The sequence below is a fragment of the Carassius auratus genome, chromosome 4 (genome assembly GCF_003368295.1).
Source record: "Carassius auratus strain Wakin chromosome 4, ASM336829v1, whole genome shotgun sequence".
Classification (NCBI taxonomy): Eukaryota; Metazoa; Chordata; class Actinopteri; order Cypriniformes; family Cyprinidae; genus Carassius; species Carassius auratus.
Genome location: NC_039246.1, coordinates 15,046,748 through 15,068,547, shown reverse-complemented (window position 1 = coordinate 15,068,547; position 21,800 = coordinate 15,046,748). Strand labels below are relative to the sequence as shown.

General features: G+C 35.2%; 1 protein-coding gene across 3 annotated transcripts in view; it reads left to right on the top strand.

The window, feature by feature from the left end:
- The window catches only part of LOC113060228 (dedicator of cytokinesis protein 4-like), a 90,506-nt gene that overhangs the window by 36,392 nt on the left and 32,314 nt on the right, over window positions 1-21,800 (top strand). For all 3 annotated transcript variants that reach the window (XM_026229161.1, XM_026229145.1, XM_026229153.1), the window contains exons 8-20: window positions 6,057-6,208; window positions 9,706-9,787; window positions 9,870-9,930; window positions 10,043-10,175; window positions 11,389-11,477; window positions 13,982-14,107; window positions 16,472-16,596; window positions 16,850-17,012; window positions 18,119-18,225; window positions 20,160-20,313; window positions 20,465-20,562; window positions 20,671-20,754; window positions 20,852-20,952. In XM_026229161.1, the coding sequence (XP_026084946.1) occupies window positions 6,057-6,208; window positions 9,706-9,787; window positions 9,870-9,930; window positions 10,043-10,175; window positions 11,389-11,477; window positions 13,982-14,107; window positions 16,472-16,596; window positions 16,850-17,012; window positions 18,119-18,225; window positions 20,160-20,313; window positions 20,465-20,562; window positions 20,671-20,754; window positions 20,852-20,952 (1,475 nt within the window). The remainder of the gene's footprint in view (window positions 1-6,056; window positions 6,209-9,705; window positions 9,788-9,869; window positions 9,931-10,042; window positions 10,176-11,388; window positions 11,478-13,981; window positions 14,108-16,471; window positions 16,597-16,849; window positions 17,013-18,118; window positions 18,226-20,159; window positions 20,314-20,464; window positions 20,563-20,670; window positions 20,755-20,851; window positions 20,953-21,800) is intronic.

Below are 21,800 nucleotides of genomic sequence, written 5' to 3'. Positions count from 1 at the left end.
ACCTTACAGTAAGTTAAAATCTAATTTGTGGATGCACTTAAAGTAGTTTTATAGTTTATTATTGTATAATTTTGTAAAGTATTATCATTTTTATTTCATTATTATACATTCTATAAAGTATAATTCTATCACAGTACTATAATTATTATTACTTAAAATAATTATTTCATAATGGTAACTGTTATGAATACAAATATTGTATTTTATTTTGGATGCAATTTAATTATGTACCTTTTTTACATAGCAAAATAATTTTACATGACGTTAGCTTTTCTTTAAAGCCATTATCTTAAAATACACTATTATTTATAATTTATTACAATAATTATTCCGTTATTATGTTCATGCATTAATATTATTTTGGATGCAATTTCATTATTTACCCTATTATATATTATATATAATATTATATACCCTAATTATTTTACAAGTGTTAGCATTTTATTAAATGCATTATTTTTAATGTTATTATTATTATTGCTATTTATTATTTATTACATTATAATGTTTATGCAGACCTGCCAACATGTACGCACTTTTCGTACTTTGCACGCATTTTGACCCATAAGTACGCTTGTACGATTCGCTGCTCTCTAGGTACGCATTTTGTTGCGTCTCGCATTTCGCCGATTTCAGTTTCTATGCGATCTATGACGCTGATTCTGCCGCTGATCCACAGCATGTAAGTGGAGTGAAAAGCTTTCGGCCAATCAGAGCGGTGCATTTTAACCCACCGCCCATCTGCCCCTCCTATCCACAAGCTTAGTTTGCAGTTAGAAAAGTGGTGGAATGGCTTGAAATCTAGAAGGTTTTAGACAGGCCAGGTGCTGATTAACGTAAGATAAAGGTAACAGTTAGGCTATATTTAGCCTAATTGAATTTATGGACAATAAAAATGACCTTGACATGACATCATAACAAGCAGTCCAGCTGTGACGAACTCAGTTCAGTTCACGTGTTCATGTAGGCTAACATGTAAGGGTGGCCCTGCCAATAACGCACCTAAAAGCTGTCACAAAGAACCGGCAAAAGTAATGATTATGAATATTTTATATTTTATGAATATAATTATTAATAAACAAGTGTTTTCTGTATCAATGTCGTGTTGACTGCAAAGATAAAGTTGACGATGCTGTCTCGCGATCTTCGCAGTACTGAACGAGCCAGAAAAATGCACATTTCATACGGATTAACGTTACATAAGCAGAGAGCCGTCTGTTTTCTTTCGTTTTGAAGTGTTCTGTTCAACCCTCTTGAGTCGGTTAACGCGTATACGCGTTATGAGTCATTTTCTCCTGATAACTCCTAAAATAACTTAAATTACACTTTCAGTTTTGATCGTACAGATCAGAGCAAAATCGAATCTGTAAAGGGTTTACTTTTATTTGTATACAGACATAATAACAACAAAACTTTGTGCACTTATAAAATAAAGATAACAAACAAGGTGTGCTGTCTGCAGCCTTTGTCTGCTGTGATCTTCATTTACAAACACGTCATAAAAATGAACTGTAACTCGGTGAATACTCAATGAAGAGCCATGAGAGATATATCTATAGAAAGATTGACATGTTTACTTTAAAACTAAACAAGTGCTGCCGAAAACAGATATTCTGTGATAAAGTAATCCATTTGAAAACAACGCGATGTCTTGTCCATTTTTCACATCTCCCTTCATTATCTTCTAATTCGACCACGCCCCCACGCTGGACGGTCTATTCAGATTCTAATGTTAAATAAAGTTTTTATTTTTATTTTACTGTTTGCTTCGCGATGAGAGGAATAAGATATAAGTCACCCCAATATTGTGATGTGGTTGAGTATTTGAGATTTGGATTTCCTCAGAAAAAAAGAATGAAGCACTTTATTCAGCAGAGATAATAAACATGAGTAAGTCTCTTATTATTTATTTATATACTTGTACTAGTTTTCACATAACATATAAACATTTTACTAGTTAGACTTTTTCCAAACTATAATTCCTGACTAAATGTATAATCAAGTGAAACATCATGAAGTTTCAATAACAATATGCAATACTATACCATTCAAAAGCTTGATGTAAATAATATAAATGTAACAAATAAATGTAACTGTAACAAATGTAACAAACAATGCTGTTCTTTCAATGAATTCCCCCGAAAAAAACCTGAAAAAAAATATTCTCAGCTCTTTTCAACATTAATAATAATCTATTAATATGAGCACAGAGATGTTTAGTTCTCTGGTGACAAGAAACGTCATGATTGCCTCCAAAGGCAGCATTTGTTACAAAGAGACTTTCACTGATGCACTATTTAAAAAAGCCAAATCTGCAACCTTTAACAAGTTAAATAATGCGAAAGTTTAAACACTTTGCATGGAAAATTATTTAAAAAAATGTTATTTGTTTTTAGCAAACTGATTTTGATATTGATAACTGCTGGTTTTGCACATTTATTTAATGTTTTGATTTATTTATTTAGAAAGAATGTCCTCAGTTTACTTTTATTTCTGACAAGATTTTCAGGTGGAAGAAGTTTCCATGGGCTATTCCTCCAGTACAAAATGTTCGGAGTGATTGCAGAAATTGTATAACATTTATGGTCTACTTGTATATGTTATGGAGTAACTACTAAATCTTAATTGGTGAAAGGATATTATGTGTATAATATAGGGGTGGGCGATATCTCGATATTTAAAATATATCGAGATATTTTTTAAACACGATATGAATTTTGACATATCGTATATATCGATATGTTGTTTATATTTAATTCTGATTCCGCCACTTTGCTTCTTTGCCTTCTCTGTGCTGTGCTCGCCCCCGCTCGCTCGCCCCCGCCTCCTTGCTTTTGTCCCCACTCCCTTCGCGTGTATAGAACTAGTCTAAAAAACTAAGTCTAAAAACAAAAGGACAACTGGCTCCATTATATGGAGATACTTCGGTTTTAAGGCGTAGGACGAACAGAAGGCAGATGTCTAACGTAGGGCCCAACGATTTCCGCGATGCAGAAAACGCGGACGGAATCTAGTCATAAAAACGGTATTTACAGTTTAACGCGGAATGTCACGGAATTGGTTAAATTTTGAATGAATTATCAAAAGTAGGTCATGCACTTAAATCAAATCGCGATATAGACTAATATCTGCAAATATTAACCCAGAAAAGTCTATTTAAATATGAATCCTGCATGTTCTGCGTGTCTGTGTTAACGAATGGCGCAGAAGCGCGTCTTCATTCATTAAACACACGGAAGCGCGTGATGCTCGCGCTGATTTCAGCGTCTTTCCTCTCACTGATAAAGATGTGAACACATGAGGAACATCTCCAGAACTGCACCGAGAGTCACTTCATGAGCATCTGACCGTTTGATTTGAGTAAAACTAGCTCATATCACATCATAGACTGTAGTATCACATACACAGAACTGTAAAGATAAACCCGTCAAAATAAAAGTATTTGACAGAAATCTATTACTATTGTACAGCAGAATGTAGATAGCCCACTACTACTATTATTAAAATGAAATGAACATATTTTTTAAGGAATAATCACACAACATTTCTTCCATGTTTTATTTTTAATAGTAAATCCCCTTTGTTTACCAAAAAATAAAGTTTGCTTAATTTTAAATAATTAAAAGATAAATTAAATAAATGTTTTATGCCTTCATTTGACAAAATGTAAATACACAGAATTTCTGAAGGGAAAAAATTTCACATAAGGCTATTTTAAGATTTTTTAACTAATTAAGTAAATATTAAATATATACTATTTAAATAATTACACATGCTAAAACAGAATTAGGTAACAATAAAGCATATGGTGAAGAAAAAAATAAAACGTTTCATAGGGCCCTAAACATGTAATATTTGGCATATTTGTTTTTGCAGTAGTTTTAGGGGGGTTATTTTTCCTGTAAAGATATCGAGATATATATTGTATATCGAGATATAGCAAAATATATCGAGATATATTTTTTGCTCCATATCGCCCAGCCCTAGTATAATATGTATTATAGTGTTAGGTATCTCATAGGTTTCTCACAGATGTGTGTGCAACGGTGGAGCATACATTGGCGGTGGGCTGTAAGGTTCGCTCGTGTGTGTGTGGGGGGGGGGGGGGGGGTTGTAGTACTCATAAAATTTCATCAAGGTTGGCAGGTATGTTTATGCATTTAAAACCTATTAAAATAGCTTTTTCTAAAAATTCCTTTGTAAATTCCTCCTTTTCTGTTTTGCTGGGGGTTGTGGGTAATACCAACAACACTGACGTACCGTTTTTAACATATCTTGGGACTCATTAACCCTAATGACTGTCTATTTACTTGAGTAATTGCTTGCAAAACTTCCAATGCTAATTATCTGCGAAATACTTAAAGGGGGGTGAAATGCTATTTCATGCATACTGAGTTTTTTACACTGTTAAAGAGTTGGATTCCCATGCTAAACATGGACAAAGTTTCAAAAATTAAGTTGTACGTTTGAAGGAGTATTTTTGTTCCCAAAATACTCCTTCCGGTTTGTCACAAGTTTCGGAAAGTTTTTTTCGAGTATGGCTCTGTGTGACGTTAGATGGAGTGGAATTTCCTTATATGGGTCCTAAGGGCACGTCTGCCAGAAGAGCGCGCGCTCCCGTATAGCAGAGCACTGAGAGCACAACAGGCATTCACTGATCAGAGCGAGAGCGTCGCGAAAAGTCACAAAAGAAGTGTGTTTTTTGTTGCCAGGGCAAGACAACCCTGCACAGATTACCAAAAGAGAAACAGCATTAAGGGACCAGTGGATGGAGTTTATTTTTACAGAGCATCAATGGAGTTGTGCAAGTGTTTTTGTTTGTTCCCTGCATTTCGAAAATGCTTGTTTTACAAACAAGGCCCAGTTTGACGATGGATTTGCACATCGTTTATTTCTTAGGGATGATGCAATCCCAACGAAAAAGGGTCACGATCGTGTGTTGGAACCGCAGGCGGTGAGTAAAACTGCTTCAAATATCTCTGCCTCCTTGTTAGTGCGTCCCCTCCCATGCCGGAGACCCGGGTTCGAGCCCCGCTCGGAGCGAGTCGTTGCTGCTGCTGCTCTCGTTCAGTTTCAGCCTCGGGATCTGATTCTGGATCATAAATAAACGGCTGAATCTGACTGTTAGCCATGGTTTGTTTTGGATGATGGTTTTTCCCTCACGGTAATGTCACAGGCACAGCTTCCAAATGCTCTCAACGCAAAAGCCTACTCGCGCTCGTGATTCTTTAGCTCCGCCCACACGTCACGCCTCCAGCCGGTCGTGTTTTTCCGGGAAAAATCGGTACAGACTATCTTTCTCTTATGAATATAATAAAACTAAAGACTTTTTGGAGTTATGAAGGATGCAGTACTACTCTATAGGTACTCACGATTAACAGGATATTGAGTGAAAACGAGCATTTCACCCCCCCTTTAAAGGTCACATGCCATTTTTTTAGTTTAATTTGTTGCAATCATAATAACTTTATCATAATAAGTATGATAATAAATGATCGTGTTCATTAGTGTTTGTCTCTGTGGTCTTCATGAATACACACAGAGCATATGCACTTCCTGTTGGCCTTTTTTATATTTCACGTCACGCCTGTTCACACCTGAGTGTCCTAACACAGAGATGTGTGATCAGAGTGTGGTGCGGTTCAACGAATCTAAACATCCAATAGATGATGCTCCCCTGTGAGAAGTGTGTTTGTTACACAACAACGGTGTGAATGTGCACTTAAAATAAGCATGTGTGCAGTGATGTGCATTTGACATTGCACTCTGTGGTGTCATTGCAAAGAAAGGAGCATATTAACTGAAACAAATTAGATTTGGCTGGCTGTAAAGGAGTCGTGCTGTGAACATGGAGATGCTAGAATTCAGTGGAAAATTCAGTGCATTTCTGAAGATGTTATGCAGAGCTTTTCCTGCTTTTCTTGGTGTTAAAAAAGAGAAACACTTTGCAAAGTTAGATCTTTACATGCATTGTGTCACTGGGTTACTTTTATGTCTCGCTTTGTTGAAAAATGGATGCATCACTTGCAATGATCTGTATGTGTTTGGATTGATAGATGGAGAATCGACACAGAAAGAAGGAAACTCCGACTCCTGTCAGCACACATCACCTGTTTGTCCATCTGAAGAGTCTGATGAGCTCAAACCTGGGTGAAGAGCTGGAGGTCTTCTTCTTCATCTATGATAGTCGAGAGAACAAACCGCTCAGGTGAGCGTCTAACCAATCATTTATATATGCTTATAAATGCATGAAAAATTTTGATTTACATTCTGTCGATTTAGATTGTTCAAATGTTTGGGGTCTGTACAGTTTTTTGTTTTTTATGTTTTTGAAAGACGACTCTTATTCTCACCAAGCCTGCATTAATTTTTAACAGTTTAAATAACTGTTATACATATGAATATATTTATTTTTAAATGTATGTATTTATTTCTGTAATGCAAAGCAGAAATTTCAGCATCAATGCATGATTTGATGCTCAAGAAACTTTTCTTCCAATTGACAACACTAAAGGATTCTTTAATGAATAGAAAGTAAAAAAAAAACAGGATTTTTAATGGAAGCCTGTTTCCGCTACAGAATAAAAATTAAAAAGGTAATTGAGACTTTTGCCCACTTCTGACTTTTTCTTACAAAGGTTTTTTTTTTCTTGCAATTCTGAGTTAGTAATTAACCATTCTGATAAAAAATACATATAGAATTGCAAAATGTCTTGAAATTATGAGTTTATGTCTTGCAATTTTGATTTTTTCATCCCGCCGTGGATTAAAAAGATAAAAAGGGAATTATGACTTTTTATCCCACAATTCTGACTTTTTTCCTGCAGTTGCGAGTTTATATCTCACAGTTTGGACTTTTCAGCATCTCTGCATTATTATCTCACTTCTTCTCAATTCTATAAACTTTATAAAAACTGTCTGAATTGTGGGATAAAAACCTGCCGTTATAGCTTATTTATTTATTTTTAATCCCGTGGCCTAAACAAGCTTCCACAGCGATATAATAATGAAAAGTCTATTTGTATCCAGGATGTGCTCGTCAATCATAACCTCATTACGTGTCCTTCCTCCTGTGTTTGTTCCTGGCCGCTACCAGACAGATGAAAAACAAATAAACAGTTTTCATCAGGGAAACACACCTGCAGTGGAGGCTGTGTGTGTGTGTGTGTGTACCTGTTTGTCTCATCCTAATGGTTAATTACAGACTGTAACCATCTCCGCAGCTGCTTGCTGGCATTTGTCACATTGTCTCAGTGTTTTCCCTTTGTCCCTCTGTTCATTGATTGAGTTTTTTTCCCCTCAGTCCCTGTCGTAGTCTGGAAGGAGAATATTAATGTGGCTCTGATCCATCACCGATCTTCCTACCTGCTTAGTTGGCTGGTTTCCAGTTAATTATTCATCTTTTTTGTTTCTATATGGAATGGAGGCTCCCGTTTTTTCAGCCTCTGCCAGACTGGCCTGCGGCTTCGAATCTGCTCAATGTCCATCCTGACAGCTCCTGTGGATTTAATCACACTGCTGCCCAGATTCCCCAGAATCACTAGGGCTGCATCCCAATTTGAATATTTTACACTAAATGCATTTAATGTGCAGTTACAGACAATACTGCACATTTGTGACAATAGTACATACTTCTGAGTATGGAATGAACATCTACATTTATGCATTTAACATTAATATTTGAAAATACCATGTTGTTGCATACTAGTATTACTTTAGTTTATTTATTAGTTTATTTTTATTTCTAATCGCCTGTAATTTAGTAATTTAGCAGCAAAGTTAATTTAATATTAACTTTTTAATATTAAAAATAATATTATTATATTATTATGCTAATGTATTGTGTACATTTTTATTACTATTTATAATAGTAATTTCTAATAAAAGTACATTTGTGTCATATAATATTAATTTATAATTGTATATACTATTTTATTATTATTATTATTATTATTATTCATAATTGTTTATTTTTATAATACATTTAACTTTTATTTTATTTGCATCTTAATATATTCATTTATTATTTTTATGTAAAATGTAATTATTATTTATAAGTTTGTAAAAATAAAAAAGGTTTTTTTTTATTTACAAACCAATGTTAAATACTTATTTATTTTTATTTAATTAAATTTTAACTATAATTTATAATAAGTATATTTGTATCATATTATATTCATGTATTATTTTATATACTTCTTATATTACAATTAGAATTGTTTTCTAAATCACAAACTAAAAGTTGAATTCTATTTTTTTTTTTTTTTTATGTACATGTAGTGATCCTGCAGCGTTTCTCTGGCTGGAGTGATTCAGTATCAGTGCTGGTGTTAGGCAGCTCATGTTACCAGTTTCGTCCAGCAGCGCACGGACAGCGAGAGCTGTTACCATGGATGCTGTTTGTATTCATTTTTCTTTAGACAGTCTGAGTGCTGCAACTAAAAGCCCCTTGTGTCAGTCAGTGTGTGAAGTGTGTGTGTGAAAGCATCTATCTGTGTTTCACTTCATTTCTGCCACAGGATGTGTACAAAGTGCTGATTGACAGCCTTCTGGGTAACAGCTCCCCCTCTGTTCCCACGAGAGCGTTTTGTGGCACGGTTAAAATATCCACTCAGACATACAGGGATCACTTTTCCGGCCGTGTCCATTTATCCAGATTTATCCGGAGGGAGACGGGGGCTCGTATAGAGTCCCATTTGAACTTGTTGTGTTACAATCACTGGCATCAAGGGAGGAAATCTCAAATTCTGGGATGAGAGGGAAAGAAAGCCACCCGTCTGTGTGTTATGGAAATGTTGGCGTGATGTCTGCCGATAGCAGTATCCCAGTGTCCACAGACGCCTCTTCAGAAAGCCATCGCAGCCCTGCAGCTGCGTGTCAAAGGCCAAAACAGTCTTTGTGCTCCTGCCTCTGGTGATGGGACGCCGGGATCGCAACAATACACAGTTAATTACATGCTGTTTGTGTGAAGTCCATGCATGAATGTGTGTGTATTACTGAGCCGATTGAACTCACAAGTTTTGTTCGATTTCTGTTGCCAGCTATTGTTCCTGCTCCTCTTTTTATCATGGAGCTGTGAAAGTCATGTAACTGGATTATGAGTTAGGAGGGCAAAGCACACGAGTGTCTGTCCCATTATTCTCTTGAATTGACAGCTCATTTCATTAATTGTTTTGTTTTAGTGGATTGTTGTGTGTGTGTGTGTGTGTGTGTGTTTTATTTGATGATTTGAATTGATTGTGATTTTTTTGATTGTGAATTCATTTATGATTATACCATAATATTATCCAATATACATATTATGACCATGCTACATGTACAAAAGAATGGTATTACTATGATTATTATCCCAAATTTATTTTTGTGTTAATATAATTGTGTTAATGTTCTAAAGTATTTTATTTTATTTTATTTTATTTTGTGGTTTGTCACTTGTTTGTTTTAATGACATGCTTTACAAATTCTTAGTTTCTTGACCGTTATGATAAACCGTTTTATGTATGAGATTTTGCTGGGTAAATATTTGATTAGACAAAGTGAATTTAACAGCGTTGAGTTTGCTGTGCCAAAAATGATACATGCAATATTTTGTTCTCACAGACTTTAAAAATGCTCTTGCTTGAGAGCTCTGTGTTTTTAAACAGCAGAATAAACTCATTGTATAAACTGAAAGCATTTCTCTTGTTCTCTCTCTTTGTTTTACAGTGAAAGGTTCTTTGTTAAACTCAATAAAAACGGTCTGCCCAAGTTCCCCGAGAAGACTGAAAGACAATGCACACTTTTTGTGGTGAGTGTTGGGATGAAGTCAGTGTCAGAGTAATCATGCAGAGTAATCTGTGCTGATTCACTGTCGCTGATGTTTTATTCAGGATCTGGGCAGCGGCGACCTGAGGAAAGACGTGTATATTGTGGTACACATCATTAGGATTGGTAAAAGCCCATATTTGTCCACTGAATAATTACTGATGCCAAAGAGCCTGCAGGCGTGTGATGAGCACTGATTGTTGTGTGTGTGTGTGTGTGTGTGTGTGTGTGTGTGTAGGGAGGATGGGTGCAGGAGAGAAGAAGAACACGAGTAATGTGCAGTACAGACGTCCGTTCGGCTGTGCTGTGGTCAGCATCGCTGATCTTCTCACTGCTGACTCCAAAGATGACCACCTGCTGAAGCTCTATGCGTGAGTGACCCCCCAACACACACACACACACACACACACACACACACACACACACACACACACACACACACACACACACACACACACAACAAACCACAGAACACCTCAGGACTGTGAACTCATGACTTCCTGGCATCAGACTTACCCTTTCCCCTGATTGGTCAGAATGGATGGTGTTCATGTTCAGTAATCATCTTTAAAAAAATTGTGATTTGCCATGAAAATAATTTTAGATTATGAAAATGCATGATACACCTAAAATATTTAAAGATGTGAAAAAATAAAGTACTAAACAAATCATACATTTTATTAGAAATTCATTTCAAACAGTCAGCCAGTGATTTTATTCAAAAAGCTTAAGCTTGGATATAGAAAATTGTATGTGCAGTTTTCTTTATACATAAAATTGATCTCCTTTGAAATATGGCTACATTTTTTTTTTCTTTTGTAAACAGTTTAAACCAGTTTGTGCTATGAAAACAGTATTTGATAAAAAACATGGCATGAAACAAAAAAAAAAAAATGTTTAAAAAGTAAAAAATTATAATTATAAAAATTTGAAAATATAAATATTATAATTCCAAAAAGAGAAATTTCTAAAAATTAAAATACAGATGAATTCTATTTTTATTTAATAAAGATAATCAGCCAAAAAAGTTATTCACAAAACTTTCTAAATTTATTTATTAATTTGTCAACGGGAAAACTTTTTCATTTTCTTTTGTATTTTTTTTAATCTTGAGTAGATACTCTTTATATATAAAATTCTTCTTATCTAATCTTTTTAAAACCAGATTTAATTGCCATGAAAATAGTCTTAGATGAGTTTTAATTTAAATTGGTTTTGTCCTTAAAGTCTTTAAAGTCTCTTTCCTTATTTTTATAGCTTATATTCTCTACTCCACAATCAAATTTGAGTATGTTTTCTGAATTATTGCTGATTTTTCTATGCAATACTAAAGTATAATGGTTGTGATCTAAAGAGATGGTACCAGAAACACAAATGAAAATCAGTCTCCCCGATCTGTAATAGTGTGGCCTACTTTGTACTGGACGGCAGACAGATGAGTTTGGCTCTAGATCTCTGGTTCACCCACACATTATCAGCTGGCTCATGGCCAGTCCTTCAGGATGTTAATATGATTGCTGTCCTTTATATCTGTGTGTCTCTGTGATTGAATCCAGTGCTCTGATTGTCCTTGTTTTTCTGCAGCTGCAACACAGAGAGCGACTGGAGTCAAATCCACGACAACATCATAAAGAAAGTCAACTCCAGATACAACCTCTCAGGATCCAACACGGGTGCGTTAGAAATGACCATTAATATAAGTCTGCCCACGTTTACATATCAGCATTTATTATAATGTCCAGTTACTTGGTTACATGAAAAGAGGTCTTTTGCATATATTCTTAAAGATACAGTAACAGCCTTTTTTTGTTGGGGGCTGGAAAATGGTCATGAAAACCCCAATTAATACTGTTTTAGGTGCATGAAACATTAATAAACATTATAAGTGGACTGTAATTGTAAACATTGTATTGTATAAAGTTATAAAGTGTATTTTCCCCTTAAATTAAATGCCCCCATTTTCATTGTAATGCTTGTGTATGCGGTTCGCCAGCAGTGGTGTCTGGCGGTGTTATAAAGATGCTCAGCTCTCCCAGAAACCTCATTTGCATGATGACTCGAAGTTAATAATTTTAGATCTGAAGAAGCATGAAAAGACCCTCAGGGTGGCTTATCCAAACAGCTACACATGGTAATACATTTTATTCCGGCAAAAAAAAAAAAAAAGAGATGCACATGAAGAAGCAGAAGCATCCAGATTTTGCAGCTTTTTTGCGCTTTATGCATTTTCTGAGAAGAGCTTGTAATTGTACGCAGCACCTCCACATCCGTTGTTGAATAATCACATCACAAATACAGGGAAGACATTAATTATGACTGACTCACGGTCATTTATTCAGCAAACAGTGAGCAGTAATGCTCACAAAAGATGCATTTTGATCAATTTCAGATTTAATTAACAAAGATATGATTTCTGCTGATGTATGAAATTATTCGATGCAGGTTTGTTAAACGGCTGCTCATGCGGTGGAAATGAGATCACATCCTTACTATGATACTCACTTATGAGATGTGACATTTCTATTAGATTAATCTCTACCACATCAGTTACGCTGAGCAGAACAAAGAAACAGCTTTATCAGGACCTTATAAAACATTATGATAATGATTATGATAATGGACTGAAAATAAATTATCTGTACTTGGACTGTAATTATAGAACAATGTTACATTAGAGAGCACTGAATATGTATAGTACTTGTCAAAAAAATATATTTTTTTTTTTGTTAATTTAGAGCCAATTAAATTTAATTTAATTTCATTTGATTATTTAATTAATTGAACTAATTGAATGATTTGTATTTAATGTTATTTTATTTTTATTTAAAATGTTGTCTTAATTTAATGTAATTTTTAAGTAACATTTTTATTTCAAATTTTACCTTAATTGGTAAATTTAAAATTGTAATTTAATTTTACATTTATAATTTATTTTGCTTTATTTAATGGTAATTTTATTTTATAAAAATTTTTAACAAAAATGTTGCCTTGATCGGAGACAATACTAAAGGGCTAAAAAAAATATAAAAAATAAATAAATATATATATATTTTATTATATTTTATTATATTATATATATATATATATATATATAATTGCTGAGAAGAAAACACATGCTAGTAACATAACATTTCTATTTGGGTAGGTTTAGATTGGCTCAGTTCCCATGTGCACACTCTGAATCTATCTGTGTGATTAATGGAGACGTTGTGTGAGCTCAGTAATTGAATAATTTTCCAATAATACTTCTCTGACCCTGTGCCATCAAACAGCGATTATAGAGCATAAAGCCATTTGCCATTGAGTATGTGCCAGATGAGGTTTATGATCAACCTCGGCACTGTTTCAGAACATCATTAAGAGCTGCATGAGCACAGACCCCGATGCATGTTTTAGAAGCACTTTACTGTCATGAACCGATGGCCTTTTCATCCTAAGACGCCCAGTTTTCCAGTGTTCAGCAAAACTCAGACCTGACTGCTCAGACGACAAGGAAAACAGGTTAAATATGGCCTGAAATAGTTTTTATTCATATTTTGAAAAATGTTCCCCCTCACTTTTAAATGTTAAATTTCAATAATTTAATAATGATTATTATTAAAATAAATAATCTTTTAATGTTCATTTTAATTTCAAGTAACTAAAATACTTAGTGGTTGTTTTTATCCATCCGGAGCGTTCTTGGCATCTTGATCATCTCATTCATTTTGATGTGGTTTATAAAAGGTGGTTTATTGACGTGGGCAGTTCTGGGCTGATAATGTGTTTTTTGGTACATCACATCACTTCCACATCATTACATGTGAATATTCATTACTAGTGTCACAAAAGAAGCGCAGTTTATCCAAATGCAAATCGCTCCGATATTAACCAGAAACACTGCCAAAACTCTTCTGGACAGAATACAACCAGGCCAACTTGACATTTATCACAACCTCTCAAAACAAGTGAGTCGAGTCTGGGAGGATTATTATATTCAGAGCTTTCTAATGAATATCCATGTGCTCTCCAATGAATACCTGTGAATATTCATATGTGCAGATGCAAAGTTTTCTCAGTGTCGGTCTTTTGGGTAAAGGTCCATTCATTAAGTGATTGATTCAAGAAATCTGTGAATAATCATTTGTAATTAGCTCATATTATGCGGTGTTTGTTTGGATGTGTGTGTTCAATCCAGGTCTGGCGGTGGCACTTCAGTTGCTGCATGGAGACATCGAGCAGCTGCGGAGAGAATACATGGTGCTCTTCACCAGAGGAGTGTCCATTACCAAAAAACTAGGCTTCTCTGATGTCATCATGCCAGGTGAAAAAAATCGACTTTTTTTTTTTGCTTGTATGCTTGTATACACAACCATTCAAATGTCTGGGTCTGAGAAGTTTTTAAATGTTTTTAAAATAAATCTCCTATATGCTCACCAAGGCTGCATTGATTTGATACAGTAAAACCAATAATAATGTGAAATATTATTACAATTTTAAATACTTGTTTTCTGTTTGAATGTATTTGAAGATGTAGTTTATTGCTGTGATCAAAGCTGAATTTTCAGCATCATTATTTAGTGTTAAAGTACCATTTATTGTTATCATCAGTGCTGAAAACAATTTTGCTGCTTCATATTTTTGGAAATCCTGATATATATGTTTTAGGTATATTTAATTGTTTTATTTTTATAAATACAAAAGCTTAAAAGAAAAGCATTTATTTGAAATAAAAATATTGTATAACATATTATAGAAGTCGCTTTTGATCAATTCAATGCATGCTTGCTGAATAAAAGTATTATCATTCTTTTTTAGATAAAATGTTACTGACTTTTGAATGGTAGTGTAACTTTAAGAAAGAAAATGACATATTAAGCTGAGACTACATTCTTTGTAATATGACTTATGTATATATTTGACTATCAGCATACAGTCTGGTCCACTAAATAAATTAATAAATGAGTAGTGTTTGGGCAAGCTATCAATATCAAACATCACCAGTGCCCAAAATGCATTAAAACAAATAAAATGATTTAAAATAATTGGTAACAAATCACTGCCTCCATAAATCTCTAATTTGTAGCCTTCAGAAAGTTTCTCCAAACTAACAAAATTATGGGGAAATGTGTGTATAAGTTGTGATTTAAATGTATTATATTTGGTAATATCCAAGCATGCTCAAGAAAATGAGTTGGATATTTATATAGAGTTTTTATTTAATAGAGATAATTTTGATGCTATATAATTTAGCCTCACTCTACTTTGATCTTCTTCCCCATCAGACTGATAGATTTCAGTATACCTTGACTCCCATAGAATCCACAAAGGCAACCAGACTCTAACTTAGAGCAAGTGCGAGAAGCTCTCACCATTTTTGTGTGCGGCATTCATCAGGCAGTCTGCGTGCGTCTGAAACTATTTTCTCCTTCCGTCTTTCCATTACTGCCCCAGATGTTTTGGTTGCACAAGCCTCCTGGATGAATGTGCTGTCGCTGGCAGTAACCCTGCCTTATGGCTGCTCGATTTATTATTAGTTCTTTGCTGTAGGCTGCTCTTCTCTTCTTTCTCAGTGTGTTCACATATAGCCCCGTTTCCATCTTCCAGGAAACTCACTTAGGTTTTTTTCTGATTGTTGCTACAGTAACTGTTATTTGGCCATTAGTTGGCATGACTACTGGTTTGAATTTGGGTCTTGAAATAGGACTGCAGACACTAAAATGCATTACACACACGTACAGGAACCCTGCTTCCTCTGCTCGGTGCTACGAGTTCTTTGTCCCCTTCGTTTGCATGCTTTAAAAACTTGACCCGCAGCTCACAGTGCATTTTAAAACCATGCTGCATGGGACAATGCATGCAACTGTGCATGCATCTACATACATTTTTAGTGTCAGAAAATAGACCGGTGCATGTTTCTTCGACATGAAAGTTCATTACCTACTTTTGCTGTAACATTTGCATTTGCATCTTTGTGAAAATGTGCATGCCGAGCTGTTGAGGTTAGGGTGTCGATGCATGGGTGGACCATGAAAAAAGGCAAGGTGTGAGCATGTAAATACACTTCCTGTGTGATAGATAATGTGTGCATTTGTTAGTGACCTTATCCATGTGTCCCAGTATGCACCTGCTGAGGACCTCTGGGAGAGATGAACTTTGTGTTTGTGCTCCTCTGTCATAATTGTGATAACTTTCAGTGTTTTATCATCAGCTCATGGAGCTACACCTGAAGTGTATAGTATTACATTTCAAATCACGCAGCTTGTTGAGGAGAGATGTGTTTTTGCATTTCTTCTCAGTTGATTTGAAGTGCCTTTTCATTCCAGAATCAATTTGAATCCCAGAAATATGAGAAAAAGCTTGAGTTTTATTGGTCTGTGGGTTTTTCTGCTGAGCAAACAGCATAGGAATCAATGTACATAGTAAAACGTTGTTTGATATTTTTCACCGCCTGTGTGAAGGCATTCATATTGGGTCTTATGGTTTCATTTTAACATTGAAAAACCATGCTGGTCACTGAGACACTGATCAAAGCATTTAACCCGTAGTCACTCTAGTGTAGAAGCTAAATAGTTAAACTGGGCAAAATGTGTTTGTTTCAGTGTGTCTGTGTGTTTGATTTGTTTGATTTAACATTTTTTCTTAAATTAAAAAATAAATAAGTAAATAACATGTTGCTCTCTTGAAGGTGAGATGAGAAATGATCTCTACATAACGCTGGAGAAGGGCGAGTTCGAGAAGGGAGGGAAGAGTGTGGCGAGGAACGTAGAGGTCACCGTCTACGCGCTGGACGCCGATGGACAGATCCTCAAGGTATGTCTCCTGTTCCCCTTCGCTTTCTTACGAGTACAGACTATCTAAGATACCAGAACTAAAAGCGCAATGCTAAGGTAATATGAAACGGCATTAAAGATCACTTCCTCAGTGTCAAGTAGCTCATCTAAATCTGGCATGCAGAGTTTTCACAGTCATGTCTGACAAACAGCCATCGAGGTGGATCGGTGAGAGGTTTGTGGTTTTCCGTATCCTCTCACACTCAGTCTGTGTCGGCTTTGTCTCTCTGCAGGGGTTTGTGGCCGTGGGCTCGGGCGAGCCGGGCGGAGATGAGTATCATACCTTCGTGCTTTATCACAACAACAGCCCGCGGTGGGCGGAGCTAATCAAGCTGCCCATCCCAGTCGACATGTTCCGGGGCTCTCATGTCCGCTTCGAGTTCCGCCACTGTTCCAGTAAGTCAGACACAACTGATGAGAAAACGTTGGTCTTTTTGTTCCTCGCTTTAGGATGCATTTCATATTCACTTAAGACTGAGGCAAGACAGTATTTCCCACACTTAATAGATGCAGAGCTGGAGAGAGGAAGTTAAATTGGCTGAATTACAAATGAGTGTTGGAGAGTGGAGGAGATGTAGCAGTGAGCCGTGTGAGTCAGAGCATCACTAATGGGCACTTAATATAGGCAAGAAGTAATCCAGAAGTGGAGATCACCAAGGGGTATTTTGGGGTCTTTTTTATGCAAATGATTTCCAGTTAAACATGTGTGCTTAATTCAGTGCTGTATTTGACTTCCTTTACACCGAAGCACCTCCAATCATCTGAAGGACACCATTCATTGATCTATTGTCCACTTCTATGAATTTTTGTGCTGGTCCAAATTGGTTTATGCAAGTTTTGCTGCTGAAGTAGGGTTGAGAATCAAGGTTTTTATTCAGAATAATGATGTTGATGTGGCTTTGTTTTTGTGCAAATGAAATGAAACAATGATGTCACTGGCCATGTGCGGCCTATTTCTTATATTATTCAGTAGTTGACTTTTGAATGTGTGAGACATTGGTTTTTGTGTTTCTTTTTTCCTGCCTAAAGACACTTATGTCTCATGACTCAAAGAGAAAAATAAATCCAAAGGTTTGGGTTTAACAAAGTTAGCGAAGACAGTTACATAACAAATAAATGTAAAAAGGTAATAAATCATTATTTAAAAAGTGTAAACACTATTTTAAATGGGTAAATTCCATGAATATTTTTTAAAATATTGTACATTATCCACTTTTTCTTCCTCGGAATTACGACAAGACTAGATAATGTAGTCATTAAGGTATATTAATTGTTAATTTAAACATTACATTTTGATAACTGGTTTACCATGAATGTATTGCTCATCAACATCAGCATCCAAAACACAAAATATTTTCTGTATGGCTGTGACTATTTTTCCTGACATTGTCAAGAAGTGTCAGACATGTAGTGGCCTAAAACTCCAGCATAAAAACTGTATTTTCTTGATAAGTAGTTTTAAATGGATTTGGCTTGTAAAATACAGTGTTTGCGTTCTCCAGCAAAAGACAAGGGGGAAAAGAAACTGTTCGGCTTCTCATTCGTTCCTCTGATGCAGGAAGACGGGCGGACTCTGCCCGACGGCACCCATGAGCTCATCGTTCACAAGGTACAGCTGTCAAAATGTCTCGTTGGCTTTTCTGCAACAAATGCAATTTAAGAGCAACTGTACATCAAATGACAAATTGTCCCAGCTGACACTTATTTCATTCTGCATGCTCCTTTTCTGCCTGGAAAAGCCCTGAATTCAAAAAGGGGCTTCTCATTAAAAAGTGTAAGAGTTAAATAGCCACGTCGGAAAACACATCCCTGCAGCACACCCAATTTAACAGCACGCTTGCTCTGCTAATTGCAGACCGTGGAAGTGTTTGTGGATTTAACAGGCTCAAAAGAGGTCACAAACATGCATGCACAGACACAGAGAACTGCTGCTATTTGTGTCATGTTGTACTGTCACCCCTCACACTCCACCAGTTCATTAACAAATCTTTTGCTGATGATTTAAATATGACCCATTTTTGCAGTTTAGTCATGTCCATGTATACTTTTATTTGTAAAATTGCAATTAAAAACCAGTCTTAACGTATGTCTCATTTAGGTCTAACCATGTACAGCCTATAAAATGACTGTTATTTGTGTATATGAAGCAATGTGTGTAGCCTCAGGAAGGCTTAGCCCATAAACAGGCCCAGTATGATGCTGTGAGCTTCTCGTGGCCTATATACGCTTGCTGAAATAGGCCGGTTTGCTCCAGCGTTTACACACAAGTCTCGACGTAACACTAGAGATCACGGACTCCTGTGATAATGCACTGAGCTGTGTCACTGTTCATGTACGACAGCAGTTCTGCTGACCTTTTACAGTACGTTTGAGCAAGATACATGATAAAAAAAAAAAAAGAAATAAGTCAGCTGTTTGCATTTCTGCTAGAGGCAACAGAACTGCTGACAGAATGTGGAGCGATTGCATGAGGCTATTTAAAGCAATAGTTCAGCCAAAAATAAAACTAATCTGTCATTATTGTACTTACCTTCGCTACAATCCCATATGACTTTGTGCTTTCTGTTGAACATGAAGTTCTGCAAAATGTTAAAGTTTTCCTTGAAATAAATAAATAATTATATATATTTAAAAAAATTCCCTAGGGGAAGTGTATACGTACATACAGTATATGTCTATATATGATTTAATCTAAGTAAGTACATTTAGTATCCCATTATGAAAAAAAAAAAAAAGATTTAGCAAAATTCATTAATACATTAGTTTAAAATAATTATAAATCTAAACATTAAATAATAATATTTGAAATAAATAAATTATAATTCTGATTTTACTATTTAGCTGTGGGCATTCTTGTAAAATATTAAAATTACTACATAATATAATCTAAACATAATAATAATATAAAACATGACTGGGTTAGGGAACGCTCAACAATATGATATTGATATGATATCTTTTTGATTATATTCATAAGTAAATAAAAAACCTACACATATGTATACATATATAAACATATCGACCTATATATTTATATATATATACATTATGTAGCATATTGTTGGTGTTACCTTAACTTATAAAAATGTAAGTAAATTTTAAATATTAATAAAAAGTCATTTTTTATATTATTAATTATTTTTAGATTATATTGCGTAGTAATTGTAATATTTCACAAGAAATAACACTTCTAAATAGTAAAATAAGAATTTTCGTATACATTTCTGATAATTAATGTATTTAAAATATCATTATTATTTTAAATTGATTATTTAAATGAATTTTGCTTTTTTTTATAATTAAATGATATACCATATGCTACATACTGTACATATACGAATATATTGGTCTGTATGTTTATACATGTATAAATATGTGTAGGTTTATAATTTAATAAATATAAACAAAAAAATCATATATCAATATTTCTTTTTGCTATTCTTTTTGCAAGAATTCATACATATATTTGTTTGTTTGGTTGTGTTATAATGTGTTAATTATTAAATATGATAAATAGGGATCTTTTTCATGCATGTTTCCCAGTGTGAGGAGAACGCTAACCTGCAAGACTGTGCTCGCTACCTCAAACTGCCCTTCGCGAAATCAAATCTGCCCGGCAACAACCAAACTATGAAAGGCACTAAGGAATCCCTATGGATCACATCATTCCTCTGTTCTACCAAACTCACTCAGAACGGTAATGTGTGTGTCTCTTTGTACAGGATATGATGGGACAAAATGTCCCTAGCTGTCAGTTTTCTTGGCATGATGCATCACAGAACATGGGAACATTTGGGTGTCTGGCATGAAGATTCATACACTGATTGCTTATTGGCTGTTTCCTGTAGGTGACATGCTGGACTTACTGAAGTGGAGAGCCCATCCAGAGAAAATCAACGACAGCCTGTCTAAACTCAAAGAGATCGATGGCTCAGAAATAGTAAAGGTCAGCTGCCCTTCACAGCCTTGCTGTTGGTTAATGAACCTGTCAATCACAGTGATGTTTCCCCTAATTGGTGCATGTTTACTAATAAATTCAAATATCTCGAATCAGTTTTTACAAGATACACTGGACACGCTTTTTGGCATTTTGGACGAGAGTTCACAAAAATATGCACTCAAAGTGTTTGATAGTCTGGTAAGCACAGACCCAATTTTTTTTTTTTTTTTTTTGCACAATAGAGATTAATGAAATTGCATGTTGCTTACTGTGTGTGTGCATTTTCGTCATTCAGGTGCATATTATAAACTTGCTACAGGACAGCAAGTTTCAGCATTTTAAACCAGTCATGGACACCTACATTGAAAGCCACTTTGCAGGAGCCCTGTCATACAGGTACGTTAAAAATCAGAAGTGTTTAACTCTCAGCATGCCTGGAATTGGTCCATTGATTTGAAGTGGAAACGTAGAGGTGTAAATGTGTACTTGTGAAGTGTGCTTGTGCTGGATTTCATTTAAGTAAATGCCTCTTGGGTTGAGGTTTTGTTATATAATGACTGATATTTTATGCATTGAATGTGGCTTATGTGACCAAATACTTTGTTGGGTCACTGTATAGTTAGTTTTTGTCCTGAACGTTTGATCGCAGCTCTCTAAAAGCACTGATTCCTCACCCAAATAGCTCTTCATTTTGCATGTTCATTCATCTGGGTCAGAGATCAGCCCGCGTTACAGCCTACACAGTTGTCGAATGTGCATGTTATGAAACCAATTACGTTAAATACTGGACAGAATCAAACAGAAGATTATTTGAAAAATGAGAAAGCCTGTACAGTTTATTTGCAGAAATTTATTTTATCATATAGTTTAGAATCAAATCTAAGACACGGATTGAAACCACAACAGTCCAGTTTCATGAGGTGTTTAGACACATCTTTTTATTTCTAGTTATTCTTGCTCACTGGTGCAAATATATTGCGTCATGCTTTTTTCATTTAGAGTCTCTTCCGTTCTGACTTTCAGTTCTCCTTTTGTTGTGATTTTTAGTCTCTTAAAAACCATTTAAACGCATGCTTGCAGAGCACTGGAAGATAAGCTCAAGAACTTTCCTCTCGTACTTCACTCGCTCCGATGCGATGGACGTCACTTTCCTTCAACTTCTCACTACAGTGCGAGGAAATCACAGTCGAAACGCCAGGGATCCCATCATATGATGCTTTTGCAATGCTTCTTTTTATGTGTTG